General features: G+C 47.0%; 3 protein-coding genes across 4 annotated transcripts; 2 read left to right on the top strand and 1 right to left on the bottom strand.

Annotated features, from left to right (window-relative positions):
• Positions 1–824: 824 nt before the first annotated feature.
• LOC8051015 (cyclic pyranopterin monophosphate synthase-like) lies at positions 825–1,493 on the bottom strand. The gene has a single exon (XM_002433908.5). It carries the CDS (start codon positions 1,365–1,367, stop codon positions 831–833), a length of 537 nt encoding a protein of 178 aa, XP_002433953.2. The 5' UTR covers positions 1,368–1,493; the 3' UTR covers positions 825–830.
• Positions 1,494–1,869: 376 nt separating this feature from the next.
• On the top strand, positions 1,870–9,673 carry LOC8051016 (transmembrane protein 272). Of its 2 annotated transcripts, none has more exons than XM_029975068.3 (6): positions 1,870–1,968; positions 2,566–2,680; positions 4,094–4,204; positions 4,297–4,356; positions 5,483–5,701; positions 7,822–9,673. In XM_029975068.3, exons 1-6 carry the CDS (start codon positions 1,927–1,929, stop codon positions 8,004–8,006), a joined length of 732 nt encoding a protein of 243 aa, XP_029830928.1. In that variant the 5' UTR covers positions 1,870–1,926; the 3' UTR covers positions 8,007–9,673. The 2 variants fall into 2 exon arrangements, with proteins under 2 accessions (XP_029830928.1, XP_002433954.1); XM_002433909.5 differs by having other exon boundaries at positions 1,966–2,099.
• A 5,278-nt stretch (positions 9,674–14,951) lies between these two features.
• On the top strand, positions 14,952–18,354 carry LOC8051018 (leucine-rich repeat-containing protein 59). Its single transcript, XM_002433911.4, has 7 exons — positions 14,952–15,253; positions 15,422–15,481; positions 15,588–15,851; positions 17,365–17,437; positions 17,512–17,691; positions 17,761–17,808; positions 17,873–18,354. The coding sequence occupies exons 1-7, from the start codon at positions 15,164–15,166 to the stop codon at positions 18,145–18,147; spliced, it is 990 nt and encodes a 329-aa protein (XP_002433956.3). The 5' UTR covers positions 14,952–15,163; the 3' UTR covers positions 18,148–18,354.
• Positions 18,355–18,532: the final 178 nt, after the last annotated feature.

The raw sequence follows: 18,532 nt of genomic DNA, 5'->3' as shown, positions 1-18,532 counted from the left end.
TCTGGATGGAACTTTACTGGGCCAGCTACCTTTCCTTCTGGACGGAACTCTACTGGGCCTGCTATCGTTCCGTCTGGACGGAACTGTACTGCGTCTGCTACTGTTCTGTCTGGACGGAACTCTAAACACTCCGTTTAAGGAAAGTAAACTGAGCAATAATGCCCTTCTTCATTTTGGGGGTATTGTGACTCTGGGTCCCGAGACACCATAGCTGCTTACTATTTACCTGCAGGGGTGAGTTCGCAGTCACAAGCTGTGGGTATTTGTGCCATGAAGGTAAAGCTCGATCCCCATTGTTCCTACTAATGCCCAGCGAACAGCATGACCTCAACAACTCCGCTGTTATCCGGCGATTTTGCAAAGGAAATCCTTGAGCTGTGTTTCAGGTTGTGCGTGGTGTCCCCTTTTCTCTGTTTTCCTCAGTCTCAAGATTTTTCAAAGATGAATTGTCACCAGCTCGCCTGCTTTGTAGACCGCTCGCTGCCATCTTTGCCTAAATGACTGTGGAACATTTTCTGAGCATGCACAGTAGCTCTCTTTTGCGAAATATTAAACACTGTGCGGGCCGTGCATGCGTCCAGACCAGCACCTCAGCATTTTTCTTCTGGGGTACAAGTCCTGAAAAGGTGAATAGCTAGCATGCACCAGAGGAGTCTGTGCAGCATAACAAAAAATGAATGGGCAACCCTTTCAGAAGCTAAGGTTTGAACATTGGAGTGGCAAAACGCTATTGCGAACTAAGTGTTTCGATGTTGGGTATGTAGGAGGTAACCTCAATAGACATATGCACTAAAGAAAAAATAAATTGAAAAGCTTTTGTCAGTAACATTTTATTCCTGGTAGTCTCCCCTAGTCCCACCAGTTTTAGAGGTCAACCGTATGTCGGTTATTCTCATCTCGCGGCTGACCGCTTTGCACATGTCGTAGACAGTCAACGCCGCGACCGCGACCGCAGTCAGTGCTTCCATCTCGACACCTGTCTGGCCCGTGCATTTGGCGTACCCGTTCACGCTGACTTCGTGAGTTTCTTCCACCAAAGTCAGGGTAACGTCAACCTTGCTCAGCGCTACCGGATGACACAGCGGAATCAGCTGGGACGTCTGCTTGGCGGCGCAGATGCCGGCGAGCTGAGCGGTGGACAGCACGTCACCTTTCTTCATTTGGTTGGACTTGACCAAGTCGAAGACCTTTTTGCCCAGGAGGACCCTGCCCGAAGCAGTCGCCGTTCGGACGGTGCCTGGCTTGTTCGAAACGTCCACCATTTTGGCGCCGCCATAATCATCAACGTGCGTGAGGCGAGCGTCACTGGCGCGTCGTCTGCACGATTCGGCTAGCAGACGGATCCCGAGGAGTCTTGTTGAATGCATATCGCACAGATCGTACGCACCCAAAGTTTTGGTTTCCTTGTGGCCACAGTCGTGATCGTTCGTAATCGTCGCCGTATCTTCTTTGTACCGCGGCTGGCTTCAGCTAACAAACCAGCTTCAAAACACCAGCTGTGGCACACGTGCTGTGGCACTGTGCAGCACGGTGCTGTACACTGCAGCCCTGCAGCTGCTCCACAGCTGCTAAATCGACGGTTGGGAAAATTGCGAAAATACTTCAAAAGCAAGACAAACGTACTTGTCAAAAGTACAGCGAACAGGCGGATGAGCTAGCTGTTTGTATATCGTCGATTCTCAAAATAAACTTTCGCTGTTTTTTTTTTGTTTTTTTTTTCGATCACGAAGAGCACAAAAATTGCGACACTTCTGACGTCAGCGTACCACGTGACTTTGCCTACTCCTCATACTCCGCCCGGTTACAACTTACAAGAGTAGTGTAAACAAACGAAACGGGTCACCCGCAAAATAAAAAGGAACAAAAAACATTCAGAAAGGAGAAGCAGTGGTGGAGAGGAGGAAAGCTTTGCTGCGGTAAACAAATATGGCGGCGGACTCCGATACCCGACGGCTGTACAGCGAACGAGTGAGCGATGCTATGTGAACTAGCGCCTTTCCGGTGCCCCATTTGTAGCCTAGACTGTCACCTGTTACCCGATGTGAAAGTGCGCTCACTTCCTTTCATCCACGTGGCGATATTCGTCCGAGAAGATCGCTGTAAGCTGAGCTCGCTACGGGTGCTACGCCCAGTGACTTGGCCGCGGTTTATTTTTGAGCACTCTACATTTTTACTTTACAGTTTCTATTTTGCCCTTTGGTCCCGTTTACGTCTCTGTTTTAAACAGCAGTGGAAAGACGATATTTAATGCAATCTTTTTCGTGTCACACTTTGACGGAACGGGTAGATGACCAATATGTACCTCACGGAAATTAGAACGAAATGAGAGAAGCAATTGATAGCGCCCTTTAAATACATAAAAAAGTGCCCAGCTTTCAAAAAAAAAAAAAAATGAAAGGTGAAAAGAAAGAAAAAAAAAAGAACACGCTTTATAAGCAGACTAAACGTTATGAATGACGTGGTATCTAGAAGCGTGAGTCACCCACAATCTTTGTTCCCTGTCAGTTGCAATCCATCACGAATTACGTTCTGTGTTTTCACGGCCTCTCGGCCTTTCCCGCACAGGAGTTCGCCATGTCCCTACCACCCTACCGAGACACGGCGCATCCCATCCTACCCTTTCGGAGTCCCGTCGAAAATGATCTGCCACCATCCTACGACGACATCACCAACCCAGACGGTATTTTCCCATTGTCGGCCTCTAATCAATGTGCCGTGATTTTTTCTTGACGAGCCTCCAAGATCTTTATTTTACAGGCACCAGAAAAGTAATCTGACACTTCCAAATTAGCTCGTGGAAAAGCGGCAGCACAAGCTTTTTTTTCGCGGGAAACGACTGATTCACACACTTGCATTTGACTGTGATAGGGTGCGCTATGATCCCTTGTCAAGGCTTACGACTAGACTTGATATTGCATACACTGCAAGACCTACAGTTATATGCAAATTGAAAGGGTTTTGGTGCTACTTGATAGATGTCGCAAACCTCTTCTCCCATCTTAATTGTCATCACACGGGGTTGTAGCGCTGTCGATCAGTCAAATGCAAATGTGTGGACCAGCCTTTGCCACAAAGAAGTTTTGTCCAACTGTCATCTTACACCGCACTGCTTGAAATAAAAATATTGGTGTGTGATGATGGTTGGCTAAAGGGGTGTCCAAACAGGACACTACAAAACGCACGACTCCGACAAATCAAGAAAATTGAAGCGGGCGCGTCCGCTTCAATTTTCACGATTCGTCGGAGTCGTGCGTTTCGTAGTGTCCTGTTTGGACACCCCTCAAAACGTTTTCTTCGCTGTACATTTAAAGCCCAGCGTTCTGGCATGGCGGTGACGATGACACTACGCTGAAAATTTCTGGTGCCGCTTCTATCGCAGATACTGTCAAAGTAGCTGTCTAAAGTGTTGCATTTTGCTTTGGGTGGCTGGCGCAGATATCACGTCGTGTGACAGTTAGCAGTGGCACCCGAAAAACTTTCCTTGTTCCATGCCGTAGAGGTCGTACAAGAAGGCGCCACCTTTGTTGATGTTTATGCTCCAAATATTACTCGAGTAGACCTGGCGCTACGGTATATTGCGTCAATTGATGACACACGTGAAGCAATGTGATGGTCATGGGTAGTTTTCAAGCACTTATGTACAGGGGTTTTGATCCTGAAGAAGATTGAGCAAGTTTGGAATGGGACCAGTAAGTGCCTAATTAACTTATTTATTTATTATTTGATGACTCGGTGACCGATTTTTGGTCCTTACTGCTCAACTCGTTTTTGGTTTTCATGTTTACTTCCCCGGAAAATTAAATGCAAGCCGTGGAGTGTGTGGCCTTGGATACATGCTACGCTACCCAGAAGCAGCTAAGGGACTGATAGAACTATGGGGTGAAAAAAAGGCTGCTCTGATCTGTACACCATCATGGCCCCTCTCTCCACTCCGCAGTTTTATCTGTTCCTTGTTGCCTCTAGTCTGCCCAGAAAGTATAGAAGGCCACACTGTTCGCATTTATTTCATACCCGATGATACCATACAAAGTTTGAATGTCATTAAGAGAGTTCACATTCTGCCAACTTCTAGGCTGTTTTATTTTTTTCGTAGCTCCTCCGCCGTCCTACCAGTCACTGTTTGGGCAGGTCCGGGAAGCACACAAGGCCTCCAACGGAGTGGTGCAATTCCTGCAGAGCGTCGTACTCCTCTTGCTCGGAACTCGTAAGTCAGTCCAGGGGCTCTGGCCTTCCTTGTTTCTTATAGTCTGTCGGGCATTGATGACTGATTCTCAATCCATTTGCTTTCTCTTGCAGTGGGCTGCACAATCTTGATAGGAGTCACAGTCATTATTCCCTTCAGCATGGTTGTCATAGGTGAATATTTTTTGTTTGTTTTTGTTCCTCACTGGTGTTTGGCTCTTAGCTGGAGCTTGGTGGTCCATATATTTTTCTATAAGCCTCATGAACTGGAGCTTTGAACAAACTGTGGTGCCCTCATTTTGGGTAGTACAAGTTCCCCTGACTGGGCCTTGTACTACTTATGGCACCTTTGTTGAGCTTTTATCTTTCTGCGTAGTGCTTAAAATCGAGGAAAACACCTTTTGACGTCCAAAATCGTCAAGATTCAATGCCGCAAGACACTAGAGAGTGTCAGATTCATGCCACCTCCACTAGGGTATGCGTCACTTATCTCTGTGTGCTTACGTCAAAGCATGTAGCATCCCAATGCTTTTTATTTTCCTTTTTCTTTCGAATTTGTGTAACAGCATTTCTTGGTTCACGCTCTTACCGTTTTAGCTTCGACCTGTGCCTCAACGGCGTTTAAATTTGTTTTGTTTCTTCGTATTTTCCTTGTGATCTCGCGTACTGCAACAGAGCAGGCACGCTCTTACTTGTGTGGCAGTTTGAGACGATCAAGTTTGTATTACCCAAAACAAGTCCTCACGAGTCCTTTTTCGCAGCTTCTCCTGGGCAATGCAGGAAGCCTATGCAATCTGCTACTTGTCAAGGGTCTGCACCTTGTTTTGTTTTGTCGTAGCGTTGGTTTGTGCTTACTGAGATGTTAGGCCTTATCATTTTCTAATATAATCTTTATTAATTGTAACTAGTTTAGGCGGTCTGTTGAGACCAGGGTGCCTCTGTGTTCTTCTTAGGTAATGTCACTCATTTTTGCCAACAACAAGCAATCACTAAAAGATATATAAAGACATATAGCATCTGACAAAGGTGTCAGTGCTGATAGCTATCATCGGGAGAAACCTTTTTCCATGCTCCATTGCAGAAAGAGGAAAACAAGCAATAAGCAACAAAATCGAGAGTCTAACTTACCCAATTAGGCTTAACAGTCCTATTTAAGCCCAACCTGGACTATGAAATTCCGTATAATTCCATTTACTAAACTTGAACGAGCCAGTACTTCGTGCACATGGCCGGCACTGCCCGACGACGTCCTTCTCGTTGATCCGTTGCGGCAGCTGACGCTGATGTCCCCACGTTCCAGGGACGACGTACCTCAACGACTGCCCCGCCGAGAAATACATTCCTATTTTCCTGGTCATGGGCGGAGTCTTCGGCGTCCTCAAAACGCTGCTGGATGTGTGCGGCAAGTGCCGCCGAGCTGAAGGCGAGGGGGGCAGGGCCACGACGGACGAGCAGCGTGCTGAAGAGCGCACCTGGGGCACCCTAGTCAACTGCTTTCTTTTTGCCTGGTATGTTGCAGGTGAGTGGCCCATCTTGCTTTGTTTCAACTGAAGTTGGCAGTAAAACTGTCAAGTGAATATGGATTTTTTGTTATTATTATTATTACCCTTTTTGCTTGTTTCTAGGCTTCTTACATGATACAGTAATTGTGGTAAACACTCGCGCAAATCCTTTTACAATTCAGTGTCTGGTCGGGTCACATGTTTTAAGAGCATATCTGCAATTACCCGCGTTAGTGTGACAGTGGTGTCGGGCAGCTCTTTTCCGTAGCATAGCTGGCAGTTGCATTGGTGAATACTTAGAAGGGCCTGTTTTCTGGAATAGCCGAGGCAAACTTGCAACTGTAATCTGTTTGTGGGGAAACTTGGATTGAGCTGGTTAAAAGTAATGATGCTTAGTCATTCTTATTTAATTACTGTTGATGGTGCTTTCTCATTTAAAGTTTTAGAGTATAAAGCATGCAGCTTCATTTGTTAATACAGATTCCAGCAAATGAAATGAAAATAAGTGATAGAGCTTCCATACTTATGAAGCATCATTCGTAGGGTTGCCACCTTTCTTCTAAGAAGATTCCGGGGGCGAGGGGTTATGCGGGATTGACCTGGTATGGGAGGAAAAACGCAGTTTTGACAGTCTTTAATATTCAAATTCAATTTATTTTGACATGAGCTTCCCAGAGCGAAATCGATTAACATAGGTATAAAAATACAATAGCACATGTAAGTACACAAACACACAACACTGAACTCAATAACGTGCATAGCTACATATAATTTAGTAAAAAGTGAAGCGCCAAAAACAAATCCCGCACCTCTGCTCATCCTGAGCCGCAGCGATGAGTAAGCACTCAGTGCTGCTCCTGTCATTTTTGGCACACATGCAGGCTACAATTTCCCTACAAATGTCAGCCTTTCCTGGAGACAGCCTGCACATGTTTCAGTATATCCTCGTGTGCAGGTAAAAACCCCAAAAAAGTACCAGATAAAAAAAAAAGACTGAGTTTGAAAGCATGAAGCATGTGGACGTACATGACTGAAAAGAAAACGAGCGCCAAAGTGAAGAAGGAAGTGGAAACTCCTCGGCCGCTCACTCTGCGGACGGGCACCATTCACCTCCCCCGCCTCACCCCCCCACCCCAAAGGTACAGACAGCTATTGGGAGGACAGGGCAGCCCTGTGTGGTAGTTGCATATTTCTTGCACCCCCGCAGGTGTCGGCTTTCTATTTTCTCCCATTTCCCTCTTTTCTTCAAACAAGCTTGCTTGGGAGTACTCAACAAATTTTCATGTACCTTGTTTAAAAAAAAAAGTTATCTGTTAACATGCACTTTTTTTGCTAGTTTGTGTTGACAGTCTAGAATATAATTATAAAAGCCACCCTCCCATTTTCTTTTTTTTTTGGGGGGGGGGGGGGATGGGGTGTAGGCTGCCCCCTCCCCCCCAGAAAAAAATATAAATAAAAAAATGAAAAGCGTTTAGATAGCTGGTTTAAGATCCAGACCGGCAGCTGTCTTGCTATCCGGAAAACTGGCCGTACTGTCGAAAAACGGGCAGGTAGCAACTCTCCGACTCGTCGAGCTTCTTGCCAAAGCAGCTCGCCAATAAACTTTTTTGAAGGAAAATTTAAAGGAATGCCGGAGATATTCTCGAGAATTAATTTTAAAATTGGAACACACTCATTCGGCCATTTGACCCAAACCGAAGTTACTAGATTACCTCTGTGGAACTCCCGCAGAAGGGGGTACCCCCCACTCACTTCAGTCCGCCTCCCGTTGTTCGAAGTGCCATCTAGATTTTTGTTTACAAACTAAGTGTTCCATAGAGTATGGTGGAACGCCATGTAGACGCTGCACTTTGAAACATACGTATCCCATGGAATACACTGCAGTTACCAAAGCAGCCGTCCTGCGCATCGAACGACAGAAAGTGAGTCGTGGTGAGTGAAGGGGGGTACTGCTTGTGCATGCAGTGTTTATTAGCAGTTTCATAACTGAGCTAATCTAATAACGCTGACCCAAACGCACAACCGGCGTTGACACATCGAGCAATCCGCCCGCCTACCAGCATGCTCACAATGTCGGCCGTTTGATTCTTTCTTATTGGCCAGCAGTATATATATTTTCTGTTTTCTTCTTTTGCAGGCTGCGTCTGGGTCTACCGAGCCTACCCGCCGGACTATGTGGACCGGTCCAGCCTGTTGTACTGTGATCGGACGCTGTACCTTTTCGCGTTTGGCCTCGTGACGGCCGGCCTGCTCTCCTTGGGGCTGGTCGCCGCCTGCCTCTGCTGTCTCACCCTCTTCTCACTCCTATCGAGCCGAGAGTGAGAAACGGCGTCCCGGCGTACCAGCACCGAATTTTCACCCTCAAAAATCCTCGGCCTCGCGGCATTCTTTCGAGTAGCCGGTCCCCTCGTGCCCTCTGCTTCCCGTCGACTGGATCTTTGACGGCGGCAGAGACTCGTCTCTGTCGGAAGAGGCGTGCTTGGCGGAGGGAAGGCACGTTGCTGCTCCGTGTTACGTCACGTTGAGAGAAGCCGTCCCGACCGTCGGCGGCTTCGGTGGTCTCGCCATCACGGTGCATAGAATGCTTCCCCAACTGCGTGCCTACCGCGTCCAGAAAGTGGTCCCTCGATTTCCGCCCGACGACGTCGTAAAAAGCGCCACGCCGTCGGCGGCAGTGGTGGATGTGGAAGATGCCCATTCGCCGCAGGTCGCTCTCTAGTATGACAGTCCCTCGTAAGCTTTGGCAACCGGGAGTTGGGACGGCGCGACGACAGTAACACTCGCATTATATTGTGTTTTTTTTTGTTTTTTTTTTTTCGGATTTTGGGGATTGCGACATCTGACAGCATGACACTCGGGCTTTTGCGACGTCGTTCGTTGCTGCTTCGGGACCACTTTCGAGGCACGGGCGGAACAAGACGCCGGACGCACTGCTCAGAGACGCGTTGCGTGCACTGTAGTTGCTGCAAAGCCGCTGAGATTGGCGTCGTTCTCTTTTTCTACCCGCCGTGGTACTCGCCGAAAAAAAAAAAAATATGAACGGCTTTGCTGCGATGTTTTGCCGTCCACCGTGGCGATATTTTCAGGAACCGGCGCTAACGCCTCGGCAGATTCGAGCATTTGTTTGTCTCGAAGGTGTATGTCGAGTCAAAAGTTCTTGCAGACATGGGATAGGTGCTTGTATGCATTTTTGCCGAGTCGTGTGGGCAGCAAGCGTTGAATTTTATGACCTATGTTTATGCCGTGCACAGACACACACTTTTGGCATCGCTGTGTGGTAGCATGGACAGCACTCCTGTGTCTGCAAGAAAAAAAACAGTGAAACACGCGAGAAAGTGCATTTTTGCTTACTGTGTCACGAAGCCCACGGTATTTCACAAAGCTTCCCGAAAGCATGCCTCTGGCAGTCTGCTTTGAGCAAATTTTTTTTATTTTCGGAAGTGTGATTTCTCAGCTCGTTCTTGGGTTGCTAGCTAGGGCTGGCATTTATTTATTTGCGGTGAAAATAATGAATTGTTGGTGCTGCTATGGTAGGAACCAAATTAGGATGGTGATTACTGTTACAAACTCAGTCTATGTGACATTATTTTTTGTTAGAATTTTGCATTTCGATGTTGGACCGTGGAAACAGCGCAAATTCCCACCAACTCTCCCAACTATCCGTTCTTTTTTGTTGCACATTGCACACTAAAGGGAAAGTCCGCTCTGACAGGTCTTTCGAATGCAGATCTATGCTTCCGCTGTTAAGAATTGGGCCAAGCGAATGTGGTTCCTCCTGCACCCCGGTGTAAGCTACTCGTCGTGTCACTTGAGTGTGGAAAACGGTGTAAATACTCGACACCTGCTTTGCCCAGTGCACGTTTACTCTTTTGCATGTGTAAACTGTATTGTAAATATGTTTCCTTCAAAAATTTATTCCGCCGTCCTTTCCCCCCCTTTTTTTCGTTTTTGTTTTTTAATTTTTACAATAATGTTTACTTGAACACAGATCTTGCCTCTCATGTCTTTTGCTTCTTCACCAAAAGCTGAACACTGCGCAAGTCGAACGGTAATTGCTGGAGACGACATGCAACCAAAGCAACATCAAGGTTCCCATGACTTCATCTGCTCTTCAAACTATTTGTATAAGAAATTTCAGAACAAACTGTACATTCATTAGTTGATGCCGCAATGCAATTCACCGAAGAATCTACTATCTACTCGGGGTAGAGAGTGTGGTAAACGTCCCAGGTTTGACCAAACGTCTGATTAGTCGACACGCGCATCACACAGACTTTTTATTCACTTCCGCTCCAGCGAGCAGCGCCACCAACCATCTGTTTTTTTAGAGCACCTAGATTGAAAAAAGGGTTAATGTCAAATTATGGAGAGTGTTTGCAATTCAATGGCGTGCGCCTCCTGCAGTGATTCGTCACAAGTGCACATGCGCTGCATTTTTGCGTGACGAGGACAAGAGCAGCCGGAAAGGCGGAAGCGTTTGCAAACGCTTAATGCCTTTGGCACCTCCTCACAGTTTGTATTGCGAATTCGGCCTATAAACCACGTGACCCTGATTGAGCGGTTGAAAATTCTGTAATACAAAGCTCGTTGGTAACGCGAAGAGCAAGTCGTCTGCTTTTTGCACGGGAGTTGTGGAGCGAAGCCGAGCTGTGATTGGGTTTGATTGAAAGGATAGTGGGTATACCTCAATGCCAGATGCCTTGAGGTCTACTCACTATTTTTTTTTCAATCAACCAACAAGAGCTCCGTGTTCTTACATCGTCGCAAACTGTGTGCAAGAAACAGACAAACTTGCGCCCCGCACGCTAGGGCGCCTGAAGCGCGTCTCTGACTGGTGTGCTTAGGTGTCCTATCTCACCCATACCAAGGTGCCTTCATGCTCACTTTGCCCATGCATCAAAAGCAGTCGTGAAGTGTCAACAAATGACGTCACAGAAGCCTGGGTGTCATGATGTCAAATGTCACGATGCTGGCGGGGAGTCGTAGAAATGCTGGCGAAAATTGCGAGCGAGGGCCGTCGTCAACGCGGCGTCCCAACTTTTGGCTGCCAAAGCTTCCATGTACCGTCACTGGAGAGCGACCTACAAAAGAACGGGCGTCTGTCGCATGCACCGCCGCTGCCGTGACACTGCCAGGATCGCGACCGGCGAGGCAGAAATTGAGGGACCACTTTTTTGGACGCGGTAAACACGCAAGTCGGAGACGCATTTTGGGCGCCATATAATGCAGTAATACTATTCAGATGCAGCCGATCCTACAAGCTGATGGAACCAATCAAACAGTGTCGAAAGCGCACCGTTATGGCATTCATCTTGTTTCTGGATGTGTTTTATCATTGCTGAACCAATCATAAGCAGGAAAGGCCCAGCACTTCTGACACTGCTTGATTGGTTTCATTATTTCATAGCATCGGGAATTCCGTAACACCAAGCGCAGAGACGCGTTTGGCACAGATATTGATAGCTGGTGCTATTTGTGTAAAGCCGCAAGCAACTCCAGCAAACTATAGGGGGTGCACTGGTCAGGCAAAATGGCAGACGAAAGGAGGTCGTTTTCATTGTTCAGCACGCGAGCAACCATCTATTTCTTGCACTGCAGTGTAAAATTGATGCAATATATGAAAGCAAAGCGATTTTTCGACGGTAGAAACCTTCTAGTCAGTGCGTAGACCAGTAGGCCTTTTTCGTGCACTCCCACCTCCAGCGACATAATAGGCGTATCTGGTATGGGCGACGAAAAAACGATAAAGAACGTTTCAACGTGCAAATAGTAAAAAAAAATAGAGGAGACGCAAAACGAGACTGTGACGGTTACGCTTGTATCTTAAAGGGAAGATGGGGCGGTTCTGCATTTGAAAAAAAAAACACTTGTATTGTATTCATTTGGCCGTTAGAATCACAGATATCACAATTATATCCCAATGCGACGCGCTGGAGAGCTATAAGAGCAATTTCAAAATAGGACTGAAGCCCTGCCTCCCTAGCCTTGGGCAGCCAAAAGATCCGTCGATGACGTCACGGACAGCGACTGTGTCTCGCGTTTAGCAATTCTTGCGCAGAAAATGGTTTGGGTATTCGGGTTCATAAGGTAAAAATCCACTAGAATTAACTTCTAACTCATTTTTTTCAAGAAGCTCCGTAGCTTCCCTTTAAAGGTGCCCTGCAACGACTTTTTGACTGGTTTTTAATTTGCACTGAACCTGAGTGCACTGACCATAGTAACTCAATGAAACATTTCTTTTCTCGAATTTTGCTTTATTTTAAAAGTTATAGGCATATAAAAATTACTAAAATGAGCAAAAAATAACCTCCTTCATGACATCCTTGGTCCTGGCTTGAGTGGCCGTAAACTAGAGGAGGGGTAGTAAGCTCAACGAGTGCTCATGGCTGCCGCAGTTGGTGTTGACGGCTCGAGTGGGCGCCACTAAAGCATGTGTTGGATAGGCTGGATGAAGCGGGCAGCCAGGGCGGCTCGCATGGCATTTGCTGCGCGATTAAACACTAATTCTGAATGACACTTCATTGGCCCCAAACGACAGCAAACACGGGGTAAAGATCAGTTCAGAACGGGAGCCAGTTCATGCTGCCAAACCGCCAAATAAACCGCAAGCCAAACCTGCTCGCCAAAGGCCTTGGGAATGCTCAGAACTGGTCGGATCCTCCAGCCCATACGACCGCTGCGCCGCCGCGCACATTCAGGATCTTTCTACGCTCGCCGCTTTACAGCAATGTGTGGCACGCGTCGGCGCCTGAACTCACTACACCTCTCTAGTAAGCGCCGCCTTTTCCCACGCTTGGTGCCGGGTATGTTGACTTTAATATAAAATACTGAACAAAAACTGTGCTTTCATGAATAATTGAAACGGTCTGCGCCACTTATATTTTGTATTTCGACTAAAAAAAAAAAGCTTTTAGCGGCTCTGACCAGTAGTAAGGCTAGGACCAAAAATGTCACAATGTTGTCACATATTGCACGCTTTCGGCACCGCGGGTCGCCCTCATAGGTGGAGGAGGTTTTGCGTTGTGCGGTTAAAATATGACGCACTGATACTTAGTTACTCTCTCCGTGCCCACTGGCTTGCCCGAACCCCAAGAGACGTGGAAACCGCAAAAAAGGTAGACACTTAAATTTGATTGCAGGGCCCCTTTAAATGTCTTCTATTGGCGTGGGGACTGCAAAACAATGTTTTCGCCCATACTGGAAGTGACAAAATTGAACATGGCGGCACCCTTGTAAAAAATGTCTGTATTGGGAGATTCTGGGCAGTAGGCACGGCGACGAAGGCGCTGGAGAGAAGCGGAGGAAGGGGGGGGAGAGCGCCGAAGGAGCAAAAGAGGAAGGAGGGAGCAAAGAGGAGGCAACTCCATTTTGATGGAACACTCGGCGCAGAGCACTGTTAACGCTACACGCCGTCTGCTACAAGCCACCTCTTTCTTGGCCTGAATAAAAGTTTGCGGTCAAACGTCGAGAAAATTTCATTCGTTAGCTTTTTAACCCACCAAGGAGTAACACAATGCACAGCGCAAGTTCATCTGCTTCTTTTGCAGGGGTTGTGGTGACATTAGAATGCCGAGCTTTGATTGGAATTCTGAATGAAGAATAGTGGGTAGACCTCAAGGCAGCTTGCTTTGCGGTCTACCCACTATCCTTCAATCAAAGACAGTCGGAGCTCGGCGTGTTTCTGACGTCACTGCAACTCCTGCGCAAGAAGCAGTCGACTTGCTCTCTGCATAGACATACTTCACCTTCTTGAAACATTGTCACTTGGAGTGTGGGCGAAAACATTGTTTTGCCATTGCCACGCCAATAGAATAAATTTAGGATATAAACGTAATCGTCGCCCATACTCATTTTGTCTTCCCTTTATTGTTTTACTATTTGCAAGTTAAAATGTTTTATTATTTCTTCGTTGCCCATACTGGATATGCTTACCAGGTAGCCAGGGACGAGAGTAAGCAAATAAGGTCTATATCATTTTCTTGCCAGAGCCAGTGAAATAAAAGAAAAGAAGGGAAATTTGTATGTCGACAGTCGGTCCTATGCATTCCACCGGGTAAATTGATAAAAGTGGCGGCCATGTCGCCCTCCCCGCACATCGAATAATATTTATTTCGGCCTAGGAAAGGCACGATAACAGCAGAAAGGCTGGGGCCCATAGCAATGTAGGCTGCCGTTGAAGCTAGGTGATGATGTAATTAAATAAAATGAGGGGGGATCGGTGGCCGAGTGGGCTGAAGCGCTCACCCAGCTCGACGCGCGTGGAGCGAAAGCTCGCGCTGCAGAACCCAAGGATCCTGGGTTCGAGCCCCACCCCTGCCCGCTTCGATCTGGATGTGCATCGTACCGGTGCGCGGTCGTGTATCACTACTGCGTGGTGCACGTTAAAGACCCCAGGCTAGCGGTTGTACTGCACTGGCTAAATTGCTCATCTACAGCGTGTGACTCGTCGCAACTTTGATGGCAGACCAACTACACGCTGTATAAATATCCCCACAACCCAATTATTAAATAAAATGAGGATACGTACGATGAAGAAAGTCGACAGAAGCAAGTGCGTGCACTTCAAAAAGCCAGGAGTTCATGCGCTCGCGCCTCTCACTTGGCACTGCGGATTGGCTCACTTGGAAGTGGGGCGTTATGGTGACAAGATTAATCTGGCCAAACTCTGAGGACACGTGCCCTACCACTCGACCCTACAGTCTGTGTTGCCACCGCCGTTGACCCTGGCAAGTATTTTGGCCCTATTTTCTTTTTTTAGAGCGCAGCTCTTAGGTGCTTGGTTCTGGCTTGAGCGTCGTCGTCGTCGGCGTAACCGCGTGTTGCATTATGGGTAAATTTCCCTGCTAAATTTAGAGGAAATATTTACCCGCTAAGTTTAGCGGAAAATTTTCTCCTAAATGGGAGGTGAGCAGGAGAGGAGGAGGTCCATAGCCTCCTCTGCGTACCTTTCCATCCTCCTCCTCAAGAGCTGCGCTCTAATTCGGCATTGCAGGGGATTGTAAACGTCTCATTTTTTTTACAGAAAAGGAGTTGCGTTTTATAATTAAAGCTTAAATTGTTCCATCATTCGAGATCGAGGGTGTTTCAAAAGAAAGGTTATAAGAACAACAATGATCAGTTTAATTTGTTTTAGGAGGTGTACTTTTTTTTTTTTTTTTTGGCTGACCACACTTCTGTTGTGAACGTAACACTAAAAAATGTGTACCCTGAACTTGCCTGAACCCACCGCAGCTACGAATAGGTGGCGCATGTTGTACTCCAATTGGGAGGCAGCAACACCTCCGATAGTTCTATTCGTTCATCTAGAGCACGCTCTGGAATTACGCATATCTCCACGGCTTCTTGAGTTCCCCCGCCCAGCGCCTGCTCGTCCGCCGTCGCGTTGGCCGTGTTGTTGGAAGCAGTGATAGGGTGATAGTAACGTGTCAACCTACGTGCTTCTCCGACTGATTCCTCCTCCAACACATCTCGAAGCAACAATGGCGAAAGGGTCGCTCAAAAGCAGAATCGAGGGCAACTCCCTGGACCTGAGTCTCAGCGAGCTGACAGAACCACCTGTGAAGGAACTCGTAAGTGGGACGAACCCGGCGGGATTCACCGTACCGGACATGGCTTTTAACCCGTAGAATTCAAATTCCGCCCTCGTTATTTTTGCTTTTATTTTGCTAGCTACGTAGGCGGGGTATTCTTGCGACGCTTCGGGTGCTTAGACTTTCCGTTTTTACCTTTGATCGCAGGCCGAGCTGCCCAAAGCCACCCGGCTAGACCTGTCGTGCAACAAGATAGCCAGTTTGCCGGTAAGAGATAACGCCTTTTCGAATCCTGGATTATTTGTTTTTAATGTGTTTTGGGTGAAATAATGTCACGTTTTCTGACTTGGTCCTTCCCTCATCGCGACGCCAGGACGCCTTCTGCTCGCTCGTGCACCTCAAAGAAGTGGACCTGAGCAAGAACCGGTTGAAAGAGCTGCCCGCCAACTTCGGCAGGCTGAACAACATTCAGCGACTCGACCTGTACGCGAACAACCTGACGACGCTTCCGCTGAGCATGTGCCGCATGAAGAACCTGCGCTGGCTGGACCTCAAGGACAACCCCCTGGAACCGCGCCTCAAGGCCGTGGCCGGTGACTGCCTCGACGAAAAGCAGTGCCAGCAGTGCGCTAAAAAGGTGTGAGGGAACATGTTCAGGTGCCGCTAAAGTGAAAAAAAGGTGGGGAAACTCCGCCAACCTCTTTCCACTTTAGGAGCGCGACCGCTGGAGAGGGAGTCACCTCCTCTCCAGCATTCACTCTGTTGAAGTGGAAAGAGGTGGGTGAACACTGGCGCCATCTATCAGATAGCACTGGAACACTTCTAACTTGCATATAACCATACTGAAGGTGTTGTAGTATTTTCGAGATCAAATCTACTCATGGTCTATGAGAAATGGTTGCTATTGACAGAGTAATTTCGAGCCCGTCGTGAAAGGATGGTGTGTAAAATGTGTGCAGTTTGGAAGTGTTCCGTGCCTGCCCGATAGATGGTCATTGTTTTGTGTGAATAGATTTCGGGGTGTTTCCAACTGTTCTCTCCGGGTCAAATGGTTTATGGGCCACATTTGCAATGTGGATCACAAATTTGCCAGCTTCTCTTGCTGGGGTTGTGGCGACATCAGAGTGCAGAGCTCTGATTGGTTCGGATCGGAAGAATAGTGGGTAAACCTCAAGCCAGCTTGCTTTAAGGTTAACCCACTCTTCTTCAATCAGAGTCAATCAGAGCTCTGCGTGTTTCTGACGTCACCGCAACTCCTGGACAAGAAGCAGATGACTTGCTTTCCGCATAAGAACTGTGAGAAGGTAACAAGAGCGATGATCATCTGGTACCGTGTGGTGCCATCTTTCCACCCTCTCTCTCCTCACCGTGCAACAACGGAATGCATACACTGTTGTGACCGATTTTGCACTAGATGTCCGCTCGCACAAAGGGCCATAGTCAAATCTGTCTGCTGTAGTTATTTAAATTGTCAGAATGAGTCATAGATGCATAAATAAAAGAATAGATGAAGACCTGTTACTGTGCTCAATATAGTACTCTATCTCAAGCATTATGGACGGCTGTATCAGAGGCTTGGGGGAAGTGTACGGATTTAGAAAGATCTCTCCTTGTATGGGTGCTTGTGCAGACTGAGCAGTCTGCAGAGCTACACTCTTCTGCCTGTGCATTTGATAGCACTGCCCTCAACATGAGATGGGGTATAACTGCAAATGAACATGCTCAGGCTTTCATGATGGTAATGGCAGTAGGCTGAATAGTGCATGATAGGAGTTGTAGATATGATCTGCACACTTTAGGTTATCAAGTGGCTCTTATGGTATGGCCAAAAAAATTCCCCAAGTTTATATTTGTGGTCATATATGACAACATTAACATTTAATAGGTTTGCTCTTTTGTCACTGGTGAACACACCCATTCACATGAACAAGTCTAGTTTTGGGGGAGAAAAGGCAAATGAATGTAAGACAAAGTGCCCAGTGACAGATGCTCATCCTGTCAGAACTAATGTTTGAGCAAAGTGTATTCAAGTGAGTCTAGCCTTGGCAATTTATTGATGCTCCTTTTATTTTATTTTTTTATTTTTTTGATTGAAATATGATGGATTGCATCTATTTTTAACCTCTATTTTCTGCAATTATTTTATTTAGGTGGTTGAGTACCTCCAAGCTCAAGCTTCCGAGGTGGAAAGAGAAAAGCAGAAGAAGTTGAAGGCACAAAGAGGTATGCCATTTTCGCGAGTGCTTGCGGTCTGCTCGGGGCAGTCATTTGCAGAAGAAAACCTTTTCACACTGCAGAACAAGAAGCAATACTGAAAGCGAAACAGGAAAAAGAGGCAGAGAAGCAGCGGTTGGAGAAGAAGGCCGAACGGGAAAAGAAGAAAGCTGAACAGCGGCTGAAAAGGGAACAGCAACATCTTCAGAAGCTCCAAAAGGAGGACACCTCTGCCCAGCAAAGGCAAAGCAATGCCAAATCGGGTAAGCCAATTCCTGCGAACTCGTGCTCCTCTTGAGAAGAACCGTTACTGACGCCATCAACTTTTCTAGGCCCAAAACAAACAAAGGGCCGGGACGCCGGAGGAGCCAAAAGAGGCGGTGAGAATCCAGCACATCCACGTTGGCATGCGATATATTTATCCGAGTTTGTTTTTTGTTGCAGGATGCTGTTCGGCATTGCTGAAAATGCTGCTCCTGGTCCTTTTCATGGCCATCTCGTTGTTCAGCGCCGCAGTGGCGTTCTCCTTCTACAAACATAAATACCCTCTGAGCTGGCCTTATCTTCAAGAGGTGGTGGAGAATCACTGGCACGTCGTCTGTGTCCAAGCAGGGCATAGCTCAAACATAGCTGCTGCACAGTTTAAGGTTTGGTCTAAGGCTGCTGTGCAGTGGATGCAATCGCTACAGGCCAAATGGGCAACTCAGTCAAAGAACTGACCACCACTTTTTTTTCTTTCGCTTGGTTTCTAGGATGCAGTTTTCATCGACCGCGACTGTGTACATATGACAAGTTTGTGTATGGCCGTTGGGCTGTACGCTTTACACTGGCGATAATATGATTAGATCTTTACTTTACGACATATTTTTCTGTACCGCATCCTTCGGAACGTTCAGTAAAACTGCGTTCACTCTAAAAACAAAAAATTAATTGTGTTGTCTGAGCATTTTTTTGGGGTTATGAAAATTGATCGCAGGCAAATGAAATGGAGTCATTAGAAAATGTAGTGAAGAGTCCGAGAGGGAGATTTGGGAGACTTCGATTACTGTATAAGTACCAAAGCCAAAAGCAATAATTTTTTTTTTTTTAATGATTTGTGGTCAC

Source organism: Ixodes scapularis, unplaced genomic scaffold, assembly GCF_016920785.2.
Source record: "Ixodes scapularis isolate PalLabHiFi unplaced genomic scaffold, ASM1692078v2 PGA_scaffold13__105_contigs__length_92229423, whole genome shotgun sequence".
In the NCBI taxonomy this organism is placed as follows: domain Eukaryota; kingdom Metazoa; phylum Arthropoda; class Arachnida; order Ixodida; family Ixodidae; genus Ixodes; species Ixodes scapularis.
The sequence above is the reverse complement of the archived record's forward strand: the minus strand, read 5'-3'. Positions and strand labels throughout refer to the sequence as shown.